This window comes from Chinchilla lanigera, unplaced genomic scaffold (assembly GCF_000276665.1).
Source record: "Chinchilla lanigera isolate Chin_1 unplaced genomic scaffold, ChiLan1.0 scaffold00013, whole genome shotgun sequence".
Classification (NCBI taxonomy): Eukaryota; Metazoa; Chordata; class Mammalia; order Rodentia; family Chinchillidae; genus Chinchilla; species Chinchilla lanigera.
The window spans coordinates 26,811,801-26,829,257 of NW_004955414.1; the positions used below are offsets into that span (position 1 = coordinate 26,811,801).

A 17,457-nucleotide genomic window follows, 5' to 3' on the forward strand; every position below is an offset into this window, starting at 1 on the left:
CCAGGGAGGAGCTCATGGTGTGTGGGAGACAGGGAGGACCATCCCTCTGGGTTGGGATCTGAGCCTGCTGACTGCCTTGGGCCTCACAAAGTAGGTTGCAAAGAAGCTCTTGCTATTTGCAAGGGTTTAAAGCCTCCTGTCATAGGGGTATGAAAAGAGAAGGGCAAACTGGGATATACCTTTGACTACTAGAACTCCAAGTTCAAAGGAGCCAGGCACGAGTCTCCACAGGGCACCAAATGACCACGAAAGCTCTTTTCTTAATCAATTGTATTTTATTGTCAGTTATAAATATTTTCCATTAGTTCCCAGTTGCAAAATAGTTTATGATATTATACCTTCACCCACCATTCAGCATCTTTCTATAAACTCCATGAAAATTGAATAGCAAATAAAAAGCTCTTTTGGGGGGCCCACTAATCTGGTTCCCCCAGACTCCAAACAACCCACGGAGGACAACAGGCCACGTTGTGGCAGGTGCTACACAGTAGCAAAGGGGTGGCGGGTGGTGGCTCCAAGTGGGTCAGGAGGCCAGACTCCTCAGGACGTTGGTGATGCTCCAGTGCTGGCCCGAGCACTTCTGCAGCACCAACTGGAAGCCGAACTCCATGTCACTGTTCTCCTGCAGCTCCAGACAGCGCTTGGACTTGCGGTTCTGGATGGGGCCTCCCTAGAGTCAAAGCAGACAGTGGGGTCAGAGGCATTGAGACATCTTAGTGGAATTCAGGGAGCCCAGTGGCTGGAGATATCTGTGTGGCTTGGGGACTAGCTTTCGTGCCTCAGTTTCCTCACAGTGCCCCTGGCTCTTTACGAGGACCAGGACTTCCTTGCTCCAGCTTGTCTACCTGGCTCATGCTGGTTTGCTCCTTTATCACCTGCCCTGGGCTCACCCTGCTCTGAAAATCCTGTGTCTGTGGGACTGCCCTGCAATCAGCTTGCCTTTGAGCATCCCCAGAGGCCCAGCACCTTTTGTTCCGGGGGTCTTTCCTAATGGACATCTTCGGGGAATCAAATTCAGGATTTTGATACTATTTGTTAGGCCACTGGGCTCCCCAAACCCTGGGAAATAGTTTTCCATACTACTGATCTAGAGCTATGAATATTCAGCCCATGTCCCAAACTCTTTCAAAGGCAGTGATGTTCTCTTCCTGAAAGTAGCCCTAGAGCAGTGAGGAGAAATCTCCAACCAAGATCGTTGCAGCACATAGGCATCAGCCTGGACCATCTGAGTATCTTCATCATCACTAATACAGTGCTCAATGGGCCTGGCCTCCCAAGTAGCTGGAATTGCTGGGGCAGCTGGTGGTCTTAACGAGTATATGGTCAAAGTCACCTTTCCCCCAGAACCTACTTCTCCTGTGTTTCTCATTTTGGCTGCAACCGAGGATTTGTGTGGGTAACCTGGACATTTTTTTTATTCATCCTTCTGCTCAGCATCCAATCAGGCACCAATTCCATCTCCCTCATCTTGTGATTGTTCCTAAGCCCTCTCCCATCACACTTGCCCTACTTTGGGCTACTTTCATCTCTCACCTGGACAACTGCATCAGCCTCCTGTATGAGCTCCCTTCCAGCCACCAGAGGCTGGGAGTGGTGCCCTTCTAAAATGCACGTTTGGCCTGCAGAACAAGGTCCAAGCTCTCAGCATAGCACTAGGCCTCCATGGGCCTCCATGGGCCTCCATGGCTCAGGGCAGTGTATCTTTCTAAGCCCATCTCTGACCCCTCCCAGCTCCATTCCTTCAGCTATACTGAACCCCTTCTGAACTTTATCTCAGGACTCCTGGGAGTTGCATACCCTCTGCTCCCAGCTTGGGGTCCTTTCCATGTCTCCACAGCAGGATAAGCCAGAGCTATGTCTCAAAGCCCAGCCCCTGCTCCATTTCTTCCAAGAAGCTTTCTCTACCTCCTACCTGATCCCCTCCAGCCCATCCACTTGGCTTGGTGCTTTTCATTATGTGCCTTCAGGTCACAGTGAGGACTGCACTGAGAGAAAAGGCTATACCAGCCCTCCTCTATAAAGAAATTATCCCAGTTGGCCTCAGCCATTCCCATGGCAACCACTGGCAGCACAAGTGAACACAAAGACGTGGTTTTCACAACTATCCAGGACACTGGCAATTACCTACTATAGTTGGATACGTGTCCACTGTGACCAACAGCTCCATGGCTAGCTTGGTATCTAACCGGAATGTGTGTACCAAAGACGTGTGTAAACTCTGCGGTGGAAACAACCCAAACATCTATTAAGAGTACAGTGGATAAAGGAATCCTGGCACGATTTTATAATGAGATACTATATAGCAATACATCAGGCTGGACCTACGCTCAATAACAACCAATCTCACAAGCATGACGTTGAGCAAAAGAAGCAGACAAAAGAATATACACATAATTCTGTTCATATACATTTCCTAAACAGGCAAACTAAAACCGTGCCATTGAAGTTAGGATGGTGATCCCTTCTGGGGAGATGGAGTCTGATGTTGGCAGGAGGCAACAGGGGTGCTTCTGCAGCGCTGGTAGTGGGCTGATTTCCTCACCCAGCCATTGGCTACCTAGGTATTTACTTTGTTTGATACTGTTGCATTGAATATGCATTTTGTATGTATGTGGTTAGACTTCAATTAAAAAACTAATGCAAAAAGTGCATCTCCCTCAGAAGAATGTTTGAGAGTGGGTGAAGGAGGAAGGGGTTGCAGGGCTGGAGGTGCAGGGGTGCAGGGTGTGGGTGGAGGTGTTGGGGAGGGGCTATGGGAGTCTCCATTTCTGGCGTAGGGGAGATGGCCAGCAGACCACACAAACCGCTCCAGAGGCAGCCCTGTGGATAGAGTAGGGTCCCTCCACCTGTAGCCCAAGTTCCAGGCCCTGCCAAGGCAAAACAGTGACCCACTGCAACAGCAGAGACACTGCAGAGTAAAGGGGAGACTGAGGCAGAGCACCTCTGGGACTACAGCTGTAGCTACCCATGCGGGCTTGGCTAGAGCAGGAGCACAGGGAGATCGGGCTCCGAATGGCCTGCAGCTCCCGTGTTGGAGAGAACTGGCAGGCCAGGTTTTTCTCTCATCTGCAGGCTGAATGGTCTCAGCCTTCCAACCTCAGGACCATCCAGCCCTGGCTGGTACTTGCAGGGAGGAGGCACTCAGCCACTCAGCCTTCCTCCCTGGATGCTTTGCCTTGGAACTCTCCCTCACTGAACTCAAACCCTGTTGTGCGATCGACCAAGGTGCTGCGGACCTTCCCTGAGGCTTCCACACATTTCTGCTTCTCTACTCCTTCCTCTCACGTCCATGCTTGCCCAGGTTCAACTCTGCCATAGGCTGCGTGATTTGTCCATGTTGGCTGTCTTCTCGTGGACAGACACTGGTATTTTGTGTGGCTTGGGACTGATCACAGACTTCCTCAACATGGTCAAGGAACTGGCACTTTTGGTGGCCAGACCTCACTCTTGGGCCATACTGGACAGCACAGAGGCACCTGGCTTTGACCTCCCAGGAGCTGTGATCCACCTTGGGTCGCTACTCTGTCCTTCAAAGGCTGGGCTTTTGAGCCCGGGGCACCCTTGTGATACCTGCTGCACACAGGGCCAGCCCATCACTCTGTCAGCTCAGATTCCTACAGCTGCTGTGTCAACTTTAGCCCTAGAGCCTGAGCACACCTTCTACCCACACCTAGACTGGGCCAGGCCTCTGCTGCTTCTTAAGCGGACCTGTGACCAACCTCTCTTGGCCCCTCCAACAGCGCTGCCAGCTCAGCCTCCCGTCCTACCAGAAGAGGCTTGGAGCAGAACTCAGGCAGGGGGACTGATGCCAGCCCAGCCCACTAGGTCACACTGTCTGCTGGGTTTCAGGGGTGAGGCAGAAAGGGCTGAGGGGTGAACAGGATGCCCAAGGGGTGGCTTCTCTTCAGGCTGTCAGCTGTGTGGTCTTGGGCCAGCCTCTCCCCCTTGTTCACTGTCTGTAGGGCCACAAGTTAATTTCTGTCCTGATTCCCTGATGATGGACAGAGGAAAGATGGAAAACCCCACTGTCAGCTCTAAATCTGCAACTGGATGTGGGGGTGTTCACAGCGTCAGCAGGGGGAAGTCAGGGGCTCCACTCTGCTGAAGATTCTGCCAGCTCAGCACATCCTCAGGGCCCAGGCCAAGCCTCGCTTCACAGCCCCTGGGTCCCTGGAGCTTGGAGAAATTTGTCCAAAACAGAGGAGGCCACAGCCCCTTAATTCCCCCAAGCCACTCAGGCATGTTCTTACTCAGGCAGCTGTGCCTGCCAAGGCGAGAGGGGGAGGAGGGAGCAGAGGTCTCTGAGAAGTACCCTGTCCTTCAGCGACTGTGTGTCCCAGGCCTTCCCCAGCCCCTGTGCCCTCAGCACCCTAGAGACAGGGAATACGTGATCCTGAGCACACACATCCAGCGTGGCCTCCTGGAAAGATGTGGAAGAGATGGACCAAGGCCAAGAACATGGGGGGGGGCGCTGAGGGAAGGGACCCAACTCAGTGAGAATGCCGGGGCCTGTCGGGGAGGCAGTGTGGGAGGTGAAGGAGAGCTCCCTCCCTGGAGCTGAGTGAGGATCAGCTTCCGGAATAGAGCCAGCGGCTCTGGAGTGCACCTGGGGACCACATCCAGGACACAGAGGAAAGAGCCAGGCCCCTTGGGTGCGACAGCAACATTGCCATCCTTCTTGGACCTCCACCCTCTATCTCTGGGGAAATTTTATTCATTATGACTGCAAAGAAGCCTTCTTTTCCTCCCCCCACTACCGCCTGGCAAGTTGAGCACCCTCAGGAGCAGCCTGGCGTTGTTGCTGATTGTACCTCTACCAGTGGACGGCTGTGCGCTGGAGATGAACACAATAATGGGTGGCACTTCCTTTTTTTTATTCTGGGCCAAGGCCTTTCCCCACCTACCCCTGGGTGCCTCACAGTGCACCCAGAGGCGGAGGTGATCAGAACTCTTATTTTACAGATCTGGAGGCTGAGGTCTAGAAAGGTTGGGAGGCTAGCTCAAGGGTCCGATGGCCAGTAAGTGGTAGAGACAGGCTGGAGCCCAGGGCGTCTTCACCTCCCAGTGTGTCCCTCAGTAGGACAAATGGCCAGCCCCATCCCATTTATCCCCCCATGCCTGGCTCAGGGGACTGGGCTAGGCTAAGGGGGCTGTTGGTACTCTCTCAGCTTGCTTCTGGGGCTGTCGGGGGCCCACTTGGTCTGTTCCTTTGAGGGCTTTCAACAGAGACACAGCTCATTCATCCTTCCACCCATGTGACAAATATTTAATGAGTGCCCACCCTGTGCCCGGCACAGTCTTTGCTGCTGTGGAACACAAGTGACCAAACAGGAAAAGTTCTGCCTTTGTGGGGTGTGTACTCCTGAAGAGAGAACAGGCAATACATTCTATAGCGTGGGAGGGGGTAATAAGGTTGCACACAAAACTGTGGAGCTGGGTCAGAGTCTACAGCGCTAGGGAGCAGGGGGCAGGAGGCGACTGTAAGAGGGGCAGGGAGATTCTCAAAGGTGAGAGCTGAGCAGAGACATGGGGGAGGAGAGGAGGGGCCCAGAGGCTGGCTGGGGAGCCCCATGTGATGGCACAAAGCTGTAGTCCCAGTGGCAAGCCCGGGGAGCTCAGAGAACTGTGGGAGGCGAGTGGGGAAGGTGGGAGGGAGGGGATAAGGCCTGAGCGGTGAGAGTGCAGCCAGTGGTGTGACCTCGTGTGTCTGTGAGCAGACTTTGTAATCTGAGTGACAGGTATTATGGTTTAGATCTAAAATGCCCCACAGTCTCGTGTGTTTGGAAAATGACTGGATCACGGGGTGCTACACTCAGCAGTGGATTCAGCTATTCGTGAGTTCAGTCCCTGAAGGTGCTGTTAGGAGGCGGGGCTTGGCGGGAGGTGGGCCACTGGGGACGTGACCTGGACCTGGACCTGGAAGGATATATTCTGGTGCCCAGATCTTTTTCTTTCCCTGCTTCCCGGCCACCAGGCAGTGAACCCCATGGTGTTCCTGCCTCGCCCTTCTACCATGCTGTTTCTGCTTGGGAGTCAGCCAACCACGGACTGGAATCATGACACAAAATTAAGCTTCCCTCTTTTAAGTTGCGGGTGTCAGGTATTTTGTCCCATGGACAGTTAAGTGCCTAAGACACAGGGCGAGCCGTTGCAGGTCTGACGGCTATGTCACCGATCACCCTGGGGGGCTGTGTCAGGCTAGAATGCTGGAGAAGGAAAGAAGTAAGGGCACCTGTTGGGTGACTCTCATCCTGATCCTCAGGGCCTTGCTCACAGCTCCAGGGCCAGGGGCTGGATGCAGAACCCCCTCCTGTCCCTGTCCCTCCCTCTGTGAGGGCACTGTCCCTGGGTTCACCAGCCCAGTCAGCTACATTATTTGTGTAATACTTACAACTACAGGATCTGGAAACACACAATACTTTTAATTAAAGAATTTAAATAAGGGCAATTAAACCTGGCAGGAGAGGAGCCACAGCACACAGAGAGCTTAATTGGAAAGGAAACCAAATTAAATATGGAAATCGCAGTTTAAGGAAATCAAAAGTTGAATGTATAGAACTAACAAGGCTGATAATAATTCCTGGAGCTGGCTTCCCGGCCTCCAGCCCCACTCTTCTTCCTTCCAGGCCCCTCTGGAGTAGTGACTGCAAAGGGCCTGAGCAGAACACAGAACTCTTTGCCCTGCCACGGAGGAGCTAAGCCACTGCGGGCTTCCATCTCCTCAATTGCAAAAGGAAACAGAGCACTCTGGGGTACCTGATTTATGTCTCAGTGTAGGGATATGGAATCCATGGCTCATGTGCCCCTTGGGCATGGAGGAGCAGGCCCTAGATGATCACACAGTCAAGTGCCTCTGCTTCAGTTTCCCCAAGTAGCTATCAGTGGCAAGTAGATGTGGACCAGCTAGCACCAAACCAACCCTGTTCTCCCTGGGAACACAGGCTGGGTAAATGGATCTGAGTCAGAGTCACACGGGGGTTTGGGAAGCTATAGACCGGTATGCTTCTTTTTGATTCTAGAGGACCAGAATGAGGCAACAAAATGTGTCTTTTTAAATTCCCCGGTGCAGTTGCACAGGTGGTGCTGGGCCGGCCACCCTTAGAGGACCACACAGGAGCTGTGACCCTCCTTCGGGCAGCTTGGGCCAGCACATGGCACTCAGGCTATCTGGCTGAGCCTGGCTGGTCTCACTTACGGTCAAGGTATCCCTGGGGAGGTCACGTGTGTCCCGAATCCCGTGTTGTGCACACCTTCCTACGTGTGTCAGAGCACCTGCTCCACCTTGCCCACTAATTAATTTTCTCCAGCAAGCAGCCCTGTGGGTCTCTGGCTTTAAGCACCATGAGCTCAGAAGTCTGGGTTAAGTAGTTAATGATTAATAATCAAATACTTCAAAGCATGGATGGGATTGTAAGTCTGGTTAAAGAAAGCCCCAAGATTAAGTCTTTTTGTAGAGTGGTCTTCCTGGGTTATGAATATTCAACCCCTGATTTGTTCAATGAGCGCTTTGGTGTTTGCTTTCTTAAAGTGGACTCATGTGCTTGAGTGAGATTCTGCGTGAGACACGCTATGAGGGTCCATTGGCCAGAGGCGGGGTGATTCCAACACCAAGTGCTAACGGAGAGGTGCAGGGTGAAGGACAGGTAGACAGGAGGCAGTGGGATGGCCTGGGACGCAGGGATCGAACCAGCTCACACACACCAGAGACTGGCTTGGCAGGGAGACCCTTGTCCCAAACCCCCACTGCACCAAACTGGCCTCCTAAAGGCAACCCATAGTATGGTGGCTTAAAGCTTCGACTCCAGAGGTCAAACTCCCAGGTCAAATTATTTAACCTGCTTATGCCTCAGTTTCCTCATCTGTGAAAAAGGGATAATTTTAGTAACTACTGTATAGTGCTGTCATGGTTATTAAGTAATATTTATAGAAAAGAATCATGCCTGGCACTTAGTAAACACCTATACATGTCTGATAAATACATTCATCTCATCCAGCTCTGGGTGGAGGGGGTGGAGCCATCACACCTGGTCCTGTCTCTGATCCCTGTGTGACAAGGAGGAAGAGAGGAAGAGGAAGAGGAGGAGGAAGGAGTGCCGACTGCCATAAACTAAGGATAGCTAAGAAAATACCCAGGGCCTACACAGAGCTTTATCAGTCCCTTGAACTGGGCAATTCCACACTTGCCCCTTCCTCTGACATGAAAATGAAAAGCTGTTTTATTTCAGAGCCATAATGAACAACTTGAAGATAGCCTTTTCTCTCCAGCACAAAAGGTTCTTGAAGTTGGACTTGCTGCCAGCGCCTGGGGATCAGAGTGGGGTAAAGTCCAAGACGCCCCCCTTGTGTCAGGGAATGCTCTGGCAGGATTAGTGGTGTACCTCAGGAAGTGTGCTCTGTAAATAGGTTTGTTTTTGACTAGGTTACTCATCTTACATCAAATCATCAAATTAGACCCCACAAGCCAGAGCCAACTGTCCCTTAAAGTCAGGCTTGGCTCTGGGCTCTGCTGTCTTCCGGCAAACTCCTTACACTCCTCAAACCTCTTCTTTCCTGGCAAGGAGCAGATATCTCTATTGCTATCCCTGGCAGTCCCCATCTGGAAGATGCACAAATGCTGCTCTGAGGAGGAAGCAGGCACAGGGCCTGAGAAACAAGGACTGCCTTGTGCTACCTTGGACTCCAGAGGGGTCTCACCCGCATTGCCACTGAAAAACCCAGAGACCAGAGCTGGGGGCAGCAGGAAACACAGCCTGATACTTCTTCAGATCCTCTCATTTAAAAAAATATTCACACAAATTCGTACTCATTGCATACAATATGCATATCTGTTTAGTGTAAAATATTTCTACTTCCTTCCCCAAATCTGAAGTTATAGGAAGAAAGGCATGTTTAGATTCTCCTCCTTCTCATCCTCCTCCTCCTTCTTCCTCTCCCTCTCCCTCTCCCTCTCCCTCTGTCCTTCTCCTTCTCCTTCTCCTTCTCCTTCTCCTTCTCCTTTTCCTTCTCCTTCTCCTTCTCCTTCTCCTTCTCCTTCTTCTTTTTCAGTCAGCATGGATGCCTCTGAGGAGAATCAGTGAAGGAAGGGTTTTGTCTCTGGACTTCCTATAAATCAGCTTGAGGTCTGGCACACAGGAGGTTTAATTTAGATGTGTAAAATTTTAAGGACTCCTTCACTTGATTGGCAGCATGCAGGGTGCCTGCTGCCTCAGGGTTTCCATTTGGTGTGGAGATCCCAGAAGTGTGAGACAGGATCCTGCCCTCCCGGTATGGGCTGACAGAAGAGAGAGGCAGAGGGTAAAAGAGTGTGTGAGGGATTCCACGAAGTCTGTTGAAGACAGAGTTCAGCTCATTCTCAAGTTTGTGGTGCTTTGTATTCAGGCTGGTCCACTGTGACTTCTAGGTGGGAAAAAAACTTTCCCAGAGTTTGTAATCTAACTTTGGGAACTTAGAATTAACTGAGTTGATAAGCTCTCAAAAGCACCTGGTCTCCTCCATTCAGAGCTATGGAGCCTCTGCTGGTTGCTGATAATCCCTGAGTCCTGCCCTTCCCCGAACCATCAGGCTCATGGACAACTCTGACAACAAGGCAGCTCTGTAAATCACCCTTGTTTTTCCCTTTGATCCTCCCGTGGGCTACACAGTCAAGCATTCTGCACCTTGCAAAGGGAGGCCTCAGATACTTGCAGCAGGAGCTCAGAGCCTCCTGAGCTCTCTCTGGTCTTCTATAGTCTCTATTGCTTCCCTCAGGCATTCAAATGTATAGGTGGACCGAGGAAGTTAGAGGCTAGAGGACGCACATGACAGCAAAAGCCTTCCTAGGGAAAGAGTCCTGTCAGTGACTTACTAGAGGGAGGGCTGCAGCATCTGCTTAACTGTTCAAAGTCATGGAGGTGGTCAAGGTTGGGGGACAATCTCCTTACCACTGAGGGAGGGGTCATCCATTGCTTTGCTATGCTGGTGTCCTGCCACAAAGAAAATTTCTGTAGTGACTTAATATCTGCTTCCTCCTTATCTTTCCACTGGTCCTGGGATCACTGATGGAATGAATCTTTTACTGACACCACATCAATGAATCCCAGAATCCCCTAAATCCCAAGTATGAATGAACTCTCAGAAGACTGAAAGGCCCATACTTAATGCATACGCAGTGCTTGCTTCAGCAGCACATATACTGAATGTATATGCATTTATAATCCTAGAAGTCCATCAGGAAATTCTTTAATCCACAGGGAGTTAGAAAAGTCATGGAAAGCAACATCTATCACCTCTCATACTGATGAGGTTTCACTGTGTGCTGATGTGGGAAATACTGGCTATTTAGAGGAAGGTGTGTTGGTTCAGGGAAGCAATGCCGAGGGCCCACCAACTGTTCTTCAAGCCCAGACTTGGGGTTGGTCCTGGCTGAAAACTCCTGGTTACCATCCTATAATCCATTACTCTGTCCAATAGAACAACGAGATGTCTCTCAAAGTTCTTCCCAACCACTGCCTGGCCTCCTGTCCTGTGATTCGCATCTTTCCCCAAGATGATGGAACGGCCTCCTCCCTAGCTTGCTTCCCCTCTCAAGCTGCTTCTACTCCACATGCTATGATTTGAAAATGGCTATGGTTTGAATGTGATTTTTCCCTCAAGTGGGCAAGAATTTGACGCTGGATTCTCAGGGTGGTAACGCTGGGGTGGTGGGACCTTTGAGAGGCCGAGCCCAGTGGTAGGTCCTTAGGTCATGGAGGGCACTGCCCTCTGAGGAGATTAAGGTGGCTCTCATGGGACCCCGAGTTAGTTCTCTTGAGAGCAAGTTGTTACAAAAGAGAGAGCTCAGCTCTGGGCCATGCTCTGGCTTCCTGTCTTGAGATGTGATCTCCTTCACTCACACATATGACCTCAATGTCTCTTTCCACAGTCACACTATTCTCCATGAGGCCTTGGCCAGACCTGAGCCAATACCAGCACCATCACTTTGACCTTCCAGAACTGTGATTTAAATAACCTATTTATTCTTTATAACTACCCAGCCCCAGGTATTTCATTATAATAACAAAAACAGACCAATCCAGAGTCTACTGTTTAAGAACCTTGCTTGTCATGTCACTCCCTTTGCTCTAAGGCACAGTTCAAATTTCTTAGCATTAAGGACCCCCATCATGGGCCCCCATGTGGCTCTTTGGTTCTCTCTCCCACCTGCCCCATCACAAACTCTGAATTCTATCCTCACTGGAGTCACTCCTCAAATACACTCTGCTCTTTCACGCCTTCGCCCAGGCAGAGTGTCTGCTTGGGACATTTCCCCTCTTCTTCTGTCAGGCAACAATCTCTACAACTTTCAAGATGTAGGTCAAACACACCAAGCATGTGAAGCCAGGCCTGAAATCTGCAGGCAGAGCCCGTCACCCTGGGCTCCCAGAACACTGTACACCACACCCTGTTTCTGCTCTCATTAAGCAGTTTAATTGTGTGTTTACATGTCCATGTGTTCCTTGAGGGCAGAGGCTGTGTCTGATTCATATCTGCATCCCTCCTGCCAAAACCCTGTGCTCAATAAATGTTTGATGAACGACGGAAGGAAAGAATGTTCATCATCAGAAAATTGCTCATCAGAGCCCTGCACATCAGCATTGCCAAGAGATGTTTTCATCAAATGTGGCTCCTCGTTGTCAGTGTGTAGCCCTGCCCTAGTTCAGCCTGAAGCACTGGCAATTCAGAAGAGCTTGCAGGGGTTAGAGGAAAGGCGTTTTATTTGTTAAACAGAAAATCAGAGGAGATGGAACACTAAGATATGCAAATGACTATCTTTTTTTTTTTTTTTCTAGAAGAACCTAGCAGAATCACACTAGATTATTTTGAAATTAATGCAGGCGGAGTGCTGTGGAGCTTAAATTTGCTCAGGAGAGCAAATAACGCATAATGTGAAAGGAAGTTTGAAATGTACCTGGTGAAAGCCTCTTCCAGCCCAGCTTCTGCAGGGGGACATTCCAGCTGGTAGGACCCCTGTGGTTTTGGAAACACTAAAACCTATTGCAAGGAAATTCCCCCTGAGCACAAGACTTTAATCATTGAAGAGGTCCCAAGCTTCCTGTAGCCCTGTCAGCAGTAACTCCTTGTCAATGAGAGTTTGAGGATAGATTCCAGGTTCCTTAATCAATATTGATCATTTTGCATTAGGCAACAATTGCACATATGTTAATTATTCAATAGCGAATGAGAGGAGGTGCCCAGGGTTTGCAAATTAGGAATTTTAAAATGCTCCTTCCAAATAATTCCCTTTGGCAGAAGGATCAAAGCTGTGGTTGCCAAAGCACTCTGGGAGTTTTAATGAGACATATGCTAAAGTGGCCAAACACTGCCCAGGCCCCAGAGCACCACTCATTTTGCTGGTTGCTCAGTCCATCTGAACCAGAATCCTGTGGGGTTGCCTGTTCAAGGCCAGGCCCTGAGATGAGGGAAGGAGGCAGTTGTGTTTGGGGGTGTCTTTGCCTCCAGACCCAGGTTCATGCACAGCTCTGTTTCCCTGCTGACTGCAGAGCGTCTGGAGGGGGTCCGTCCTCTGAAGGGGGCTGACACTAACCTCAGTGAAGAACACTTGCATCTGGGAGACCAGTTCCCCACAGGCTCGGGCACTTGCTTGGGCTATGACTTCCTGTGGCTATTCCAAGACAGCCAGGTGGCCACTGACTCCCTCCTGCTTAGGGGAGGTGACACCTCATGCTCACCCATCTCAGCACCCCTAGACATACCTGTCTGCAGGTCCAGCCCACATGTGAGCTCCTTAGGTCACCTCCGACCCTGACCTGAAGGGTGGCTTTGTGGCCCAGGGCCCAAAGGGTCATGGTAGAAACGGAGGCAAGAACAGCTAAACTTTTGAACTACATTTCTGCTTCCTTTAAGACTTCATCTTTTCTCCCTCACTTTCTTGTTTTTTTTTTTTTTTTTTTTTTTTTTTTTTTTTCTGGTACAGGGAATCGAACTCACGACCTTGTACTTGCCAGGCAGGCGCTGTGCCGCTGAGCTAAATCCCCAGCCCTCTCTCTGTCACTTTTTAGAATCTCTTTTTCTAACTCAGCTCCACCATCCTCACCAGAGGGGGCTTTCAGAAGCTCAGACCAGAACGTGCCCTGGAATTGCACATCCTCATCTCCTGAGGAACTGAGTCCACCCGTCCACCTGAGTCCTGCCATGTTCTTTTCTGGCTGCTTCCTACCATGCCTTCCAGGATTCGGCCACACCTAACTGAGTGCCCCAACCAGGCCTGAGGTTTGATGACCCATTCCTTAGGCATAATCTGTTCCCTTTCCCTGGGACACTGTTACTCCTCTGATGGGGCAAGATCCTACATACTCTGAGCACTGCACACTGAATACCCTGAGAAGCCCCCAGCCTTGCCCCACCCCTTTCCCACCACTACCAGCTCCCTTTTCTGTTCCATTCACTGTCCCCAGGAGGAAGCTGACTCCAGGGACCCAGAAGGCCTGGCTGAAGGCAGCAAGGAACATTGCCCATAGCAGATCCTGATGGGACTCCATGCAGACCACACAGTCTCAGGCATGAACCCCATGTCACCCGTCAAAGTCAGCCACACTCATCTCCCTGGGTCTCGGGTTCCTTCATCTGCCTGTGCCCACTTTCTGCAGGGCTGCCTTGTACCTCCACACACACACCCATCTGTTCCTGAACTCCCTGGCCCCAGGCATCCTGCTTCTCAGTGGGAAGGTGAAAAACTCCGGGCCAGAAATGTGATAGGAAAAAGTCACAAGACCACTTCCAGGACAGACTGGGTCAGCAACAGGCTGTGGATGGGGAACCTGGGGTTTCAACCTGAGAGGGGAAGGGAGGAAGCCGCATACTGGACTCTCACTGCTCAGCCTGACCCTTCCTCCAGGGCCCACTCCAACATCCTCCAATGGTTAAACACATGGAATTGGAGATTTCTAATGAATAGTAACCAACAGACGTGGCTTGGGGAGGTTGCTTATCTTCTCTGGGCCTCAATTTTCTTTTCTATAAATTTAGATTAATTGTAGCCATCACATAGTTGTGAGGATTAAATGAGCTAATCTACGCCAAAGTCCTAGGCTCTGACACCCAGTAAGTTCTATAGGAGCGTTAGCTGCTGTCTATTGGGATAGGGCTTAAAGTTATAACCCATGTCAGAGGCCCCGCCTGCAGCAGCAGGAGTCACAAGTCCCCTGTGCACATCTCCTGTCACTGCCACTCCTGGCCTCCTACTTTGCAGGCCTAGGCAGGATTCACATTGCTGCCAGTTTGTCCCTTCCCCCCGCCTGGGAAGTGTTCCGTTGGCTCTCTGTGCTCCTTCCTGCATCTGCTTTCCTGGTTTCACAAAGTGCTGCCCTGGCTTTTGCTCCTGCTCTCTAGCTAGCTTCTAAATCTGTGACTTAAGCTAGTTGCTTAGTATTGACCTTCCCTACCAATCTGGGATCTCAGCAAGGATCTCTCTAAGACCTGTGGTTCCCCTACCCAGGCCACAGCTCAAAGGCAACCTGTGCTCGTGGGGTATGATGTAGCTGGGGCTCCCCTTACCTCCCCCGAGTAGAGGGGAGAGTAATGACACCAGGACTGCAGCGGAGGAGCTTGCAAAACTGCTTGTCACAACCTCCTTCCTTATCAGCGTGGAGGCAGCTTGCTGGGAGGCTTGGGCCAGGACCTCTGCTAAGCAGTCTCATGAGTCCCCACTCCCTCCCTGACACCCCTGAGAGCACCCACAGTGCACAGCCCTTCTGGCAGCTATGGGCTCCTTTGCCTCTTGTTATAAGCACTTCACCTGCACCACCTGAAAGGCCAGAATCCTTGGACATGGACCCTAATGGAGGAGATTCTTTGGGAGGCTGCTGAGCCCAGGCAAAAGTTTCCCTTTAGACTGGGCATCTAGAACTTTGGGAATGACTTTATAATGGGAAGACACATCAGCAAGAAGTCAAATATGTGTCCTGGGTTGATGGAGACAATGTTCTACAGTCACTAATACAGGGATTGCTCTTTCTAAGTACCCCCAGTACACTGCCCTGCTAGGAACTCTCCTCATCCCTACAGTCACCCCATATGGGAGCCAGGTGGGAAGCCACAGACCAAAGACCCAGTGCTGTCTGGGGCACTGGACTCTCTCTGTGAGAAGGTACTTGTGTAGAAAACATCCTAAGGTTTAAAGTTGGAGAGACTTTGAATTCAAATCCCAGCATGCCTTCGAATGTGTGCCCTTGGGCAGACGTCTCCCTGCCTTCCTAGAGCCTCAGTTTCCAGGCTCTGGGCCCTTACCTGAGAGAACTGCCAGTGGAGCTTCATCCTCTTGGTTTTGGCGTAACTGCACTCGATGAGCCGAGGCCGGCTGTTGACGTCCACCAGGCACCGATTGTCGTCGTCATCCACTGTGGGGCTCAGCACGCCCACGTGGATCTGCTGACTGCTTGTGTAGTACACGTTCTGGGGGTGGAGGGAAGAAGAAAGTAAGAGGTTAAATGCCAATGCCCAGAGATGGGCCGGTACACAGTGACAGTCATCAGGCAGCTGGCAAAGAGGTCCCAGTTAGAGAAGACCCTAGATTTTTTACATCCGGTGAGTGGCCTTCATTTTGTCCATGTGTATGACTAAAACAATGTTTTTGAGAAATAAAATTTAGGCTTACTATGTGTAATATCCTCTGATATTTTCTATTCTATTCTTTCATTGGAAAACATTGGCCGTAACCTTTTTAAATTGATTTCACCACCCGCGGTTTAAAAAGTTCCTCTTGAATCCATTATGTACAGACTTGCTAACTTCCCCCATAGGTATTTTGTGCCAGATACTGCACTCAGCCAACAGACACTGAGACAACAGGCCCGGGCCACACCTCCCGGGAGCTCAGGGTCTCGTGGGGTGGGGAGATAAGGAGCACAGGATTTCTATCCCAGCTAAAGCTGTTTGTAGCCTGTGTGGGCCAGCTTTTCCTTAAAGGGACAGACAGCAAGTAGTTTTGGCATTGAGGGTGTGCTGCGGGGAGGGTGCTGTCACCCTAGGCACTTGCAAACTCAGTGCTTCTCAGAGAGGACCCAGGACCCAGCACATCGCTATCTGCACAGCAATGTTTATTGCAGTGAACAGACACATAGCAAAGCAGCAAAGGGAAAAGGTACATGGAGAAAAGTGTGGGGAGCTAGACACGAGCTTCCAAAGTCCTTTCCTAGAGAAGTCACTCAGGATATACTCCATTCCCCAACAATGACTTGTGATAAAGTTTGTGAAGTGCTGTTTTCCAGGGAAGCCAGTCACAGCCTCAGCTCTCGGGGCTTCTATTGGGCCCGGTTGCATAAGTGGCCTCTGCCTGGTGTGTACCAAACTTCCTGATTGCCAGAAGGAAAGCAGGTGCTCACTGTGAACAGAAGAGTTTCTTTGGTCCATTTAGGTATGGTGAGGCCCTCCTGAAATCCAAGCTCACAGATACCAGTTGTGGCTGTTAATTGTCATAGATCAATTTGATTGGATTAAGAAAGCCCTAGGACCATGGTGGCAAACCTGCTGCACCAACTGTTTGTTATCATTGGAAGCTCTAAAAGGTTTGCTATCACTTGCTCTAGGAGATTAGTAAAGCACACTTTGAGTGTGTCTGGATGGGTCATGGAGGCATGACCATAGGTCCTATATATGGTTCCTGGCCCATTTCCTCTCTGACATTGTTCCCCTGTGCTGCTTCCTGACCACCATGAACTAAGCATCTTTGCTCCACCATACCCTCCTGCCACGATATTTTTGCCCTGGAGTCAGCTGAGTATGAACTGAATCCCCTGAAACCATAAGCCAAATTAACTTCTCCTTCTTTATGGTGTGAGTGTCAGGTATTGTGTCCCAGCACTGTGAAATCTAATGCACCAGCCAAGGCCAGCCTGTAGGGAGGCCTCTGAAAGGACAGCAGTCAGGCCAGCTGTGTAGATGTTTGCACAGAGGGCCACGCAGTCTGAGTCCTTAACTCTTGTTACAGCATAAACACACCCACAAATGATACACAAACAAATGGCTCTATTCCAAAAACACTTTGCAGGGGACCCTTGAATTACAACTGGCCTGACATATGAATAACTTGGGTTATGATCAGAATTCTAGCTTGTTTTCCTTTTAAAGAGATAAAAACAGTAAAAACAATGATACAGAATTTCAAAACAAAATAATAGGTAATTAACAATGGTTAATATATTGCATATTGTTATCTTCAAAGTAGTTGCTCAGATTATAAGATATAGGCATTCAAGATTGATCAAACAATATAAGCACAACCTGTTCCCTTCAATGAGCCAAAAGAAATTAGTAGGTTTTTTTTTTTTTTGGTTCTGGGAATTGAACTCAGGACCTTGCACTTGCCCAGTCAGGCACTGTGCCACTGAGCTATATCCCCAGCCCAAGAAATTAGTCTTATAACTATCTTAGCTATTGTGTGTGTGTGTGTGTGTGTGTGTGTGTGTGTGTGTGTGTGTGTGT

The 17,457-nt window shown here is 50.2% G+C and overlaps 1 protein-coding gene across 1 annotated transcript in view; it reads right to left on the minus strand.

Moving 5' to 3' along the window:
• Positions 1-255: 255 nt before the first annotated feature.
• Positions 256-17,457, minus strand: part of Galnt18 (polypeptide N-acetylgalactosaminyltransferase 18) — a 333,981-nt gene continuing 316,779 nt past the window's right edge. The window contains exons 10-11 of the mRNA XM_005380289.2: positions 15,265-15,429; positions 256-670 (exon numbers count right to left, since the gene is read on the minus strand). Coding sequence (XP_005380346.1) covers positions 524-670; positions 15,265-15,429 — 312 coding nt within the window. The 3' untranslated portion in view covers positions 256-523. The remainder of the gene's footprint in view (positions 671-15,264; positions 15,430-17,457) is intronic.